We start from the raw sequence: 11,512 nt of genomic DNA, 5'->3' as shown, positions 1-11,512 counted from the left end.
AGCCTTCGACATCTTGAAAGTAAAGTCTCTTTTAGATGAAGTTATTGTTCTGTTTCTGTCATAAACTTACATAATATTATAAAAATTTAGACAGATGCCAAAAAAACTGTTGAATGTAAAGATCAAAAGCAATCCAAAGTAAAGATCCAGTTACCAAACAGAGCAGGAACAATAATATACCAAGCAATCCTGTCAGAAAGTATACATAGGCTTGGCACCTATAGCTCAAGCGGCTAAGGTGCCAGCCACATACACCAGAGCTGAAGAGTTCGAATCCAGTCCAAGCCGGCCAACAACAATGACAACTACAACCAAAAAATAGCCAGGCGTTGTGGTGGGAGCCTGTAGTCCCAGCTACTTGGGAGGCTGAGGCAAGAGAATTGCTTAAGCCCAGGAATTGGAGGTTGCTGTGAGCTGTGATGCCATAGCACCCTACTCAGCTTGAGGCTCTGTCTCAAAAAAAAGGAAGTATACATAAAATATGAACCCAGAATCTTAAGGATTTTAAGGTCACCTCTCTCAGCAGAAGTCACATCCATTCAGTTCCTTTGTGATATCTGCCTGCATCTTTGGGTCAGAAAAATCTTACTCTTACTGCTATTTTAAATAATGTGTTTGGCCAGGTACAATGGCTCACACCTGTAATTCTAGTACCTTGGGAGGCTAAGGTAGGAGAATCGCTTGAGACCAGGAGTTTGTGTGACCAACCTGAGCAACATAACGAGACCCTATCTCTATAAAAAATATATATATAAAAATTAGCCAGGTGTTTTGGGATGCACCTGAGGGCTCAGCTACTTGGGATGCTGGGCAGGAGGATCACTTAAGCCCAGGAGTTTGATGTTATAGTGAGCTATGATCTTGCCACTGAACTCTAGCCAGGTCAACAGAGCAAATAAAATTTAAAAAATAATGTCTTTTTATCTAGGTATAGTCTCTATACTTTCCATAGTCTATACTTTTCATATGCATAGAAACCATCCCCATTCTTCTTTACTTCTCTAAACTGAAAATCAAAAAACTAGGAACACCCTCATATTCTTATTTTCAGTTTGAGTTTCATTCTCCTTTGAGTCAGCTCTAATTTTTTTTCATCCCTTTTTTTATGTTGGTGTATACTTTGGCCATAGGTTTGAGCTATAAAATTACTTTTTTATAGCTATTTTTTTAATACTACATATTTTCCCCATTATGTTCATTCATGATTATAAATGATAATCCAGAGCAAAGGTAAATGCCAGAGCAAAGGTAAATGTTACAATATAAAAGGTTAAGTACTGCATAATTCTCTAAATGTTGCTCCCAGGGGAGACAACACTCTACTCAGAAAAAAACAAAGGGACAAAAGATTCAGGAAAGAACCCTTCATCAGTGGTTCTCAACCTGTAGGTCACGACCCCTTTGGGAGATGAACAACCCCAAGGGTTGCCTAAAACCATCCTGCATATCAGATATTTACATTACGATCCTAACAGTAGCAAAATTACAGTTATGAAGTAGCAACAAAAATAATTTAACTGTATTAAAGGGTCACAGCATTAGGAAGGCTGAGAACCACTGCCTTAAATGATAAAGTTTTGAAATCCAAAAACTGCTCATGGCTCGGCACCTATAGGTCACCCAGCTAAGGCGCCAGCCACGTACACCTAAGGTGGCGGGTTCGAATCCCCAGCCCGGGCCCGCCAAACAACGACGGCTGCAACCAAAAAATAGCCGGGCGTTGTGGCGGGCGCCTGTGGTCCCAGCTACTTGGGAGGCTGAGGCAGGAGACTCGCTTGAGCCCAGGAGTTGGAGGTTGCTGTGAGCTGTAATGCCACAGCACTCTACCCAGGGTGACAGCTTGAGGCTCTGCCTCAAAAAAAAAAAACAAAAAAACAAAAAAACAAAAACTGCTCATGACTTAACAGCAGTATCCTCTCAAAACATAAACAAAAACCAAACTAAAAAGCAAATATAATTAGCTAGCACATAATGGTGTTTATCAACTTCTCATGAAGGAACCTCAAAAATCTTGTTGGAAATAGTAAATAAATTCGTCACAGATGGGGCTCTACCAAAGAAGGTTAACACAAGCAAGGGTTTTAGTAGTTTATTCAAGTTAAGAAAGCAAGCTGATATGCTATCTTTTATTAAAGAATTTGAGTTGAACTTTCAGAATGATTCAAGTACTCAAGAATGTGAACTTTCTTTGGACTTGTGTCTTTAGTTACAATACCAATCAGTTTACAGTACATAGACAACCCAAATTTACATAAGAGTTCCTTTACAAAAACTCAGTTCTAAGTTGATGTTTATAACAATCATTTTAAATTATTTGACAGTTGAATGGGTATCTGGAGAGTGAACTCTTTAAGAGCACATGGTACCTGGTTTCTCTTCCTGTTCAAACTTAACTGTTTCCATTTTTTCCTTCTTCTGTTAGCACTTAACTATATGTTTAGAAATCAAGAATGTTCTTATAGTTAGATTTAAATAGTTAAATAGTTAAATCCTTCTGTTACCTAGGAACCAAGTGTATTTACAAAAAAGTTTAAGCAGAGTATGGAGATTTTATTTCTCAAGTTAAGAACTTCTGGAATTAAATTTGTTGAACCCTACGGGCTTAAAGAGTACTTGCTTTAGGAAAACACAAAAATGCTACTTCATTAGATTAAAGTGAAATGTATATCAAACAGCTGTCAATGGAAATAATAGGCATTATCCATTATAAATTATTTATCTATTATATAATCTGCAGTTCTGGAAGATAGCTCACTTTAACCACAACTAATTGTGCCATTTCCTGAACTGCTCTTACATTAAAATTTTTAAACACTGTTTAAAACCGTTTATAAGTAATGCCAGTATTATTCATTCTGCTCAACTTTCACTCAGTACCTACAATCAACAGATTCATCCACTACAGAAATTACTTGGACATTACTGGATAGACTAAAAAAAAAACTCCATGCTCAAGTGATAAGCAAATAATGCAAAGGGAAAATACATTATGGGTTTGTTAGACACTTACATGCCTCCAAATGCTCTGGCTAGATTTATCACCAAGGAACAATACATGCTATATAAGGAGTCTGAAGTGATTAAATACTTGTTGAATAATCTGCAGCTCTATATAACTGATATACCGGCATGTCTCATGAGTGAACAAATTTTGTATTGTTCAGCCACACAGTTGAGTTCAATGTTTACTACATTTCTGGTAATATATAAACATTATGACAGTGACACACAAACATGCTTTCAGGAACTCAGTAATGGAAGGCTGTATGAGGCCACAGGCAGGGTCTCTATTCTGCAGGATGAGAGTAAAACTCATTACTATGCTCAGAAATGCTTGATTGACAAGGATAGACTAAGAACAACACACCCAAATACATAATGATAGTTAATGTAACTAATAGAGATCATTTGTCAGATTGCTTATGACCATATGAAAGGGGATATGACAGTCCACACAGCTCATGCACATGAACTACCAAAATATGGTGGGCAGGTTGGCCTGACAAACTATGCTACAGCATATTGTACCAGTCTGCTGCTGGCCTGCAGGCTTCTCAACAGGTTTTGCCTAGACAAGATCTATGAAGGCCAAGTGGAGGTGACTGGTGATGAATACAATATGCAAAGAATGAATGACCAGTCTGGTGCTTTTACATGCTATTTGGATGCAGGCCTAGCCAGAACTACCACTGGCAATAAAGTTTTTAGGGCCTGAAGGGAGCTGTGAATGGAGGCTTGACTATCCCTCACAGTACCAAATGATTCCCTGGTTATGATTCTAAAAGCAAGGAATTTAATACTGAAGTACATTGGAAACATAGCATGGACAGAATGCTGCAGATTATATGCATTATCTAATGGAAAAAGATGAAGATGCTTGCAAGAAACAGTTCTCTCAATACATAAAGAACAAGGTTATTCCAGACACAATGGAGAAGACATATAAAGAAAGCTCATTCTACTATATGAGATAGTCTATGAGAAGAAGCCCAAGAAAGAAGTTAAAAAGAACAGATGAAACCATCCCAAAATGTTCCTTGCCCAGAAGAAAGATTAGGTAGCTCAAAAGAAGGCAATCTTTCTCAGAGCTCAGGAGTGGGCTGCTGAAAGCTAAACCAAACAGCAATTTTATACGAGGGTTTTCAGATAAAAACAATAAACTTATTCATTAAGCAAAAGCAAAAAAAAAAAAGCCTCAGTAATGAATTACTAGCCTTCAATGGATTCCTTCATCTATCAACTAAACTTAACAATATTCCTAAAATTAATTACATGGACATACAATAAAGCTGGTTTCAAAGTTAGGGTGAGCCTTAAGGAACCAAAGTCTAATAGGTTTAGGAATTATGAGATAGATTCCTTATGGAAACAATCTTACCGGCCTGTCAACCTGCATGATCTCCCAAAGCACTTCAGCCACATCTGGTAGGGTATAGGGGGGGAGACAAAAGCAGCACGTGTGGAGCAGTTGGCTTACAAGTTGTTGTCCAAGCTGGTTCATCACTTGTCCTATCAGTTCTTTCCGTAATTCAAAGTCTTCTTCATGCTGGAAGAAAGCATGAGCATCACAAAAGTTCTAGTTTCAACTTTCCAAAGATCAAGAACTTTTTCTCAAGCTCATGAGTTTGAGACCAGCCTGAGCCAGAGCAAGACTCCATCTCTAAAAAACAGCCAGGCATTGTGTTGGGTGCCTCCTTTAATCCAGCAAATTCTCCTTGTGAAGGAAGAAAGTGTGCATGTGTATGTGTGTAAACACATGTGCATGGGTGTACACATATAAAATGGCTGGATTTATAAAGTCCACAAAATGTTTTGTCATCAAGAAGAAAATGTAGTTTAGTAACCAGCCAGGCATGGTGACTCACGTCTATAATCCTAGCACCATGAAAGGCCAAGGTAAGGTAGAGTGCTTGAGCTCAGAAATTCAAGACCAGCCTGAGCAAGGGTGAGACTCCCCATCTCTAAAAATAGCTAGGCATTGTGGTGGGCATCTGTAATCACAGCTACTCAGGAGGCCGAGGCAAAAGGATCGCTTGAGCCCAAGAGTTTGAAGTTGCTGTGAGATATGATACCACAGCACTCTACAGATGGCAACAAAGTGAGACACTGTCTCAAAAATAAAAAGAAAAGTTTAGTAACAAGGGAAGGGGCATGGGTGTCAGATGACATTAACTTTAATGCACAGATTTTCCATGATTAGAAAGCAGGAAAGAAATAATGATTAAGCTTGGCAATCAATCCTTTTTTCCTTTGAAAAATAACTTGTGTTTTCATTTGCTTATTAAAAAAACCAACTGCAATAACAAAGATGTCTTGTCTAACTGATATCTTTTCTACCCAAAAAACTTTAATTTTCTTCCTTCTTTACAGTCTTTAAATACACTACATCTAATATCTTGAGTAAAGTATTTTCTTAAACTGCCTTTCACTTCATAGTTACATTATTCTTTTTCTTACCTTTTATTATCAGACTTCTTAAATAGCCTAAATAGAATTGTAGAAGTGAATATATACTTCTTCACCCCTCTCCCTTACCTTCAATTCTACTCTATATCTAAGCAAACCTACCTTTGAAAATCTCATAAACCACTTTATTGCTCCTATCAAAAAGGTTTCTTAATTATCTATTAACACTTAGTGCTATTCTGACTTCCTCTGATCTTGGTTTACATGCAAATTAGACTACCTCCTCTAATTCGTCCAAATTCTACTTCTATCTTATTTGTCCATGAAATCTCTCATTTCTAGAAAGTTATTCCAACTCACTTCTGTTCAGAGCTTTCTATCCTCAATCATGACTTTTATCACTCATGTAATAATAATCAAATACTGGCCTTTACACTCAGGTGTAATAATCAAACTGGCCTCTTGTTAGAATTTAACTCCTTATACTTGTTTATCTCTTTCATCAGACACCAAATGGTTTCAGAGCAGGGAGAACTTCAGGTTGCTTCAAACATCCTACAGCATACAGCGCAAGTATCTCAGATCTAATAGTTGATATTTTGGCTAGTGAATGATCCACTATGGTATACGTGTACTAATACAAATCAAATAAAGAATACCGGGATACTGGTTTTCCCCTAAGGGTATGGTTCCCAACTCCTGGGTTGTAGACTGGCACTGGTCTGTGGCATGTAAGGAACCAGGTAGCAGAGTAGGAAAAGAGCAGCAGGGCAAGCGAAGCTTCATTTGTATTTACAGCCACTCTCCATCACTTGCATCACTGCTTGAGCTCCAGCTCCTATCAGCTCATTTGGTGGTGGCATTAGGTTCTCACAGGAGCACAAACACATGCAAGGGATCTAGGTTGTGTGCTGCTCGTGAGATCTAATGCTTGATGATCTGAAGTGGCACTGAGGTGGTGATGCTACTCCTGGGACTGTCTAGTTGCAGGAAAACAAACTCAGGGCTCCCACTGATTCTGCATAATGTTGAACTATATAGTTATTTCAGTATATATTGCAATGTAATAATAATACAAATAAAGCATACAATAAATGTAGTGTACTTGAATCATCCCCAAACCAATCTCCCCTACTCTACCCTACCCCCAGGTTTGTGGGGAAATTGGCTTCCGTGAAACTGGTCCCTAGTGCCAAAAAAGATAGGGGACTGCTAACCCTGAGAAATGAGGACGAGAGAGAAGATAATAAGCTGTGAAGTAGAAAAGAAACAATGTTAACACTTACATCATTGGCTACCCCAGTATGGATAAGGTCTCGTAGGAACCTCATGACACTACAATTGGCATCTCGGTGATCCAACGTAGTAGAGGCAATGGCCCACTGTAAAATAGGGATGACTACTTGGCTCCTCAGCAAGGTGACAGGGCTACGCTGAATGAACCTGGTATGGAAAGAAAGACCAGGTATAAATGACAGGATTAGACTGCAAAAGCAGCCGGGATAAAAGACAGTAAAAAGATGAGTGGCTGCTAAGAATTAGGGGGAAGGAAGAGATGAACAGATAGAGCACAGAAGATTTTTAGGGCATTCAGAGTATTCTGTATTATACTACCTATAATGGTGGGTACATGTCATTCATTATACATTTTGTCAAAACCCACAGAACACAACATCAAGAGTGAATTCTAACATAAACTTTGGGTGATGATGATCTGTTAATATAGGTTGACTGATGCTACAAACGGATCATTCTAGCGGAGGATGCTGATAATAAGAAAGGCTATGTATTTGGGTAGGTAGGAGGAATACGGGAACTTTCTATACTTTTCATTAAATTTTATGGTGAACCTAAAGCTGCTCTTTAAAACAATAAAAAAACAAAAACACATTAAAAAAATGCCAGGGCAAGGAAGGGACCATATCTTAGATTAGCAAACATGTCCACAAACTCAATTTCCAACTGTGATCTTATAAATCAAGCCAAGTAGTTTCAAGGAAAATCTGTCAAAAGAGCTTAAAAACAAAAGTCACCTAGGTTAGGCTCAGCGCCTATAGCTCAGCAGCTAGGGCACCAGCCACATACATTGGAGCTAGCAGGTTCGAACCCGGCCCAGGCCTGCCAAACAACAATGATAACTACCACCAAAAAAAAAAAAAAAAATCTAGCCATTGCGTCGGGCGCCTATAGTTCCAACTACTTGGGAGGCTGAAGCAAGAGAATCACTTAAGCCTGAGAGGTGAAGCTTGTGGTGAGTTGTGACGCCATGGCACTCTACCAAGGGCAACATAATGACACTGTCTAAAAAAAAAAGTCTCCTAGGTTAAAAAGTCAAATCTTAGAAATGCTTGAAAAGCATTTCCCAAACCATAATACATTTATAGAATGCCAGTTTCCCAGGGTATCAATAGGAATTCACAAAGAAAGATTGTATATTCAAGTAAGTTGGGGAAATTTTGTATTTTACAGGATGTTTTGCTTCTCTGGTTTTTTTTTTTTGTTTTAAACTACTACAGAGTTTCTCAGATCTTTTAATGTACTGGGAGAATCTCTTAAGAAAAAGATAAAGTATTTTCCAAACTTATTTCATCATTTGTGCAAACAGTGCCCCTAGAAATTAGTTTTCCAAGGAATATACCCTGGGAAAAGAGGCTGACAGTCCATCCAGGAACCCTCTCTTATCCGCTCCTGGAAAAAGTTTTTTCTAACTCATCTAACTAAGAAAAAAACGTTCAATATTCAATCCTGAGAAGAAATAATCAAGTTAATATTATTTCACATTTGTAAATAATATAATAGTTGTTTCCAAGCAGTTTCCAAGCCATGTTGTTAGTGCTACCAGTAAAAGGAAATTAAGCAATGAGTGGAGTGGCAAGCTAGGGAAGAGGTGAGAAGTGCAATACCGGAAAACTTCTAGGGTACTTTAAAACCCTAAGAATTCCTTATTCTGAGACATGTTTATATCTGAAGGATATTAAGCTTCTCAAGGAAAAAGTGGAGGTAAAGCATTAAATCACAGCAGCATAAGAAGTTAAAGGTGAGCTGGGTGGAGTGGCTCATGCCTACAGGCTCGATTGTAGTCAGGAATTCAAGACCAGCCTAGGTAATATTGTGAGACCCCCCATCTACAAAAAATGAAAAAAAAAATAAGTAAATAAATTAGCAGGCACAGTAGCACACACTTGTAGTCCCAGCTACTTGAGAAGCTGATACAGCAACAGTGCCCAAGAGTTCCAGGTTGCAGTGAACTATGATCAAGCCACTGTGCTATTACACTCCAGTCTGGGTTAGAGTGAGAATTCATCTCTTTAAAGAAAAAAGTTAAAACTATAGAGGATTATAGAGAGTATCTAGTCAAGTGTTTTTACCAAGCACACTTACTGTGAACTTAGCTAATTTACCTCTTGCTCCCAGCCCAACACCTTCACCTTGGGTTATGAATCACTAATCTACCTACCCCAGTGACCGTATTTTAGGAGAAGAAAACAGCCAAGTGTCAGATGGCGATGATGGAATAAGCAATTAAATGAAGGGGGGGAGAGGGGGACTTGGTCTTCAGAGAGATTTACCTGGTGGCTAGCCTGAACAGGTCATCTACAGTGTCAGGGTGATTCTGGAGACCATTCTGCTGTTCTAGGAGTTGAAAGGTGGGGATGCACAGTGCCTAAAAAAAACCAGTGCTTTTAAAAGAAATGTTTATGTAGAAATGCCACTGCATTCAGACTTGCCAATTATCACAATAAATACAAAGGAAACAAAGAAGGGAAGCACAGATGGGAAAAGAAAATGATTGTGATGAGAATCGGGTCAGGAAAAGGAGGACTAAAACCATTCCCACATAAACGGTTCTCATACATGCAGTCCACACTTCAGAAAGGGTTAAGGGTATTTTTAGTTGATAAAACTAGATAGATGTTATATCAAAGTTTAGAAATTTCTGAAAACAAGGATTCCATTTATGTACTAGATATGGTCTAGCCCACTAAGAGAATAGAAGGAATTTTCATTATAGGTATAAAATCTCAATTTTAAATAGAATAATATCCAGGGAAAAGGAAAAGTATACTTTATGTAATCTATTCCCTCCCTGTGATTAGGATGCAGATAAAAAGAGGTTTATTGGGAGCTTTTTCCTGTATCTGCTACCAACCCTTAAACCCTCTTTGCTGCTAAGTAAACTTGTTCATTGGCGATTCTGGGCAAGAAATTTAAATAAAATACAATTACACTTGAGCTTAAGAGATTGAATTTGCTCCCCTACCCCACCAAAGCACCAGGCTTTTGGTGAGCATAAACCAGGCTGTAATATCTGTAATGATCATTATGCTAAAGCGGTCAGAGTCAGTTTCTCCCCACCTGCCTCCACTCCCTTTCTCTCAAACAGGCCTGTCCAGAGAACAGCTAGGAAGTTTCTACCTCCCTGTTAGGAAATTATCACGCTGGGGGAAAACATAAAGAAACAACAGAATAAAGATATGGTGAAGAACACACTGTCAGGCCTGTAATAAACCCTCCTCAGGCCTGATGCATCCATTCTCTCCAACCTGGAGCATGTCCAGTAGTCCCTGCCGACAGCCTTCTTCCATGCCATACTCATCCACAAGGATACTGCCAAGGTACAGGAAACAGGAATGTTGATGTACGTGGTACACGTTCACCATCTGCCAAGAAAAAACAAAAAATCAGTCTAAATCGTCACCCTTTAATAAGTATCTACTTACAATTGCTCCAAGAAGCAATTCAGAGATAGTCTCTTCTCTTTAAAGCAACATAGTAAAGCTTGTTGGCAACATTTCCAAGAACACAGTATTCAACAATTTCTCAATAATTTTCAAGTTCTCTATTAAGAGTTCTAAGACTCTGACTATTTGTCTTCCCAAGATAATGCAGTGTGACAGCTACTTCAAGCTGGAAGCTACTAGGGAATGTGCATAAAATAAATATATAAATCAAACCCTAGCACAGTATACTTCAAGTTTCCAACACCTACAGGTTGCCCTCATTTGCATTATATTATAGGTATGTCTTTTTTTTTTTTTTTTTTTTTTTGAGAAAGAGTCTCATTATGTCACCCTCAGTAGAGTGCCGTGGTGTTACAGCTCACAGCAACCTCAAACTCTTGGGCTTAAGCGGTTCTCTTGCCTCAGCCTCCCAAGTAGCTGGGACTATAGGCGCCCGCCACAACACCTGGCTATTTTTTAGTTGTAGTTGTCATTGTTCTTTGGCAGGCCTAGGCTGGGTTCAAACCTGCCAGTTCCAGTGTATGTGGCTGACGCCCTAGCCACTGAGCTACAGGTGCCAAGCCAGGTATGTCATTTTTAAAATAAGATATATAGGCACAGTTGGAATAAAATCATCAAATGCTGTCATCTTAGAGAAGACAGTAAACACATTGTTTAAATTTATGTTTCCCTTAAACCTATGTATCTTTTAAGAAAAAAAAAAAGTGTTTCAAATCAAGACATCTGGATCTCAACAGAATAAAACTTTTAATATATGGTTCAGTGCCTGTAGCTCAAGTGGCTAAGGCACCAGCTACATACACTGGAGCTGGTGGGTTTGAATCCAGCCTGAGCCTGCCAAACAACAATGACAACTACAACCAAAAACTAGTCGGGCATTGTGGTGGGCGCCTGTAGTCCCAGCTACTTGGGAGGCAAGAGACTTGCTTAAGCCTACAAGTTGGAGGTTGTGGTGAGCTGTGACACCACAGTACTCTACCCAGCGCAACAGCTTAAGGCTCTGTCTCAAAAAAAGAAAAAATACTTTCAATATTATATGCACATTTAAATTATTTATCTAGAATTTTTACTCCACTATCCTCTAAAAATTAAGTGGTAACTATACATTCATCAATTTAAAATGCCATCACAGAACACATGTATTGGTCTTATTACATGAATTTACCTCATGCCATAGAATAAGCATGAGATAGTAGGTATGAATCTTTTCTGTGTTGCATTCGCAAAGGAATAAATTAAGTCAAGGCTTGGCAGCTACTTAGTAAGGGGTTGACAAACTAGAACTGGAGCCCAAAATGAAGAAGTTAAGGAGGCACTCAGTCGCAGGGTCAGGACCTCCTTAAAATCTGTTTTGTAGGTAACCC

The 11,512-nt window shown here is 38.7% G+C and overlaps 1 protein-coding gene and 1 pseudogene across 2 annotated transcripts in view; one reads left to right on the top strand and one right to left on the bottom strand.

Moving 5' to 3' along the window:
• TNPO3 (transportin 3) overlaps positions 1–11,512 on the bottom strand; it is a 102,216-nt gene that overhangs the window by 14,594 nt on the left and 76,110 nt on the right. For both annotated transcript variants that reach the window (XM_003789744.3, XM_023513204.1), the window contains 4 exons: positions 9,951–10,067; positions 8,976–9,070; positions 6,693–6,849; positions 4,379–4,546 (listed from right to left, as the gene is read on the bottom strand). In XM_003789744.3, coding sequence (XP_003789792.1) covers positions 4,379–4,546; positions 6,693–6,849; positions 8,976–9,070; positions 9,951–10,067 — 537 coding nt within the window. The remainder of the gene's footprint in view (positions 1–4,378; positions 4,547–6,692; positions 6,850–8,975; positions 9,071–9,950; positions 10,068–11,512) is intronic.
• On the top strand, positions 3,267–4,114 carry LOC105886984 (annotated as a pseudogene).

Source organism: Otolemur garnettii, unplaced genomic scaffold (assembly GCF_000181295.1).
Source record: "Otolemur garnettii isolate 467f Iridium unplaced genomic scaffold, OtoGar3 scaffold00037, whole genome shotgun sequence".
Taxonomy (NCBI): Eukaryota; Metazoa; Chordata; class Mammalia; order Primates; family Galagidae; genus Otolemur; species Otolemur garnettii.
The sequence above is the reverse complement of the archived record's forward strand: the minus strand, read 5'-3'. Positions and strand labels throughout refer to the sequence as shown.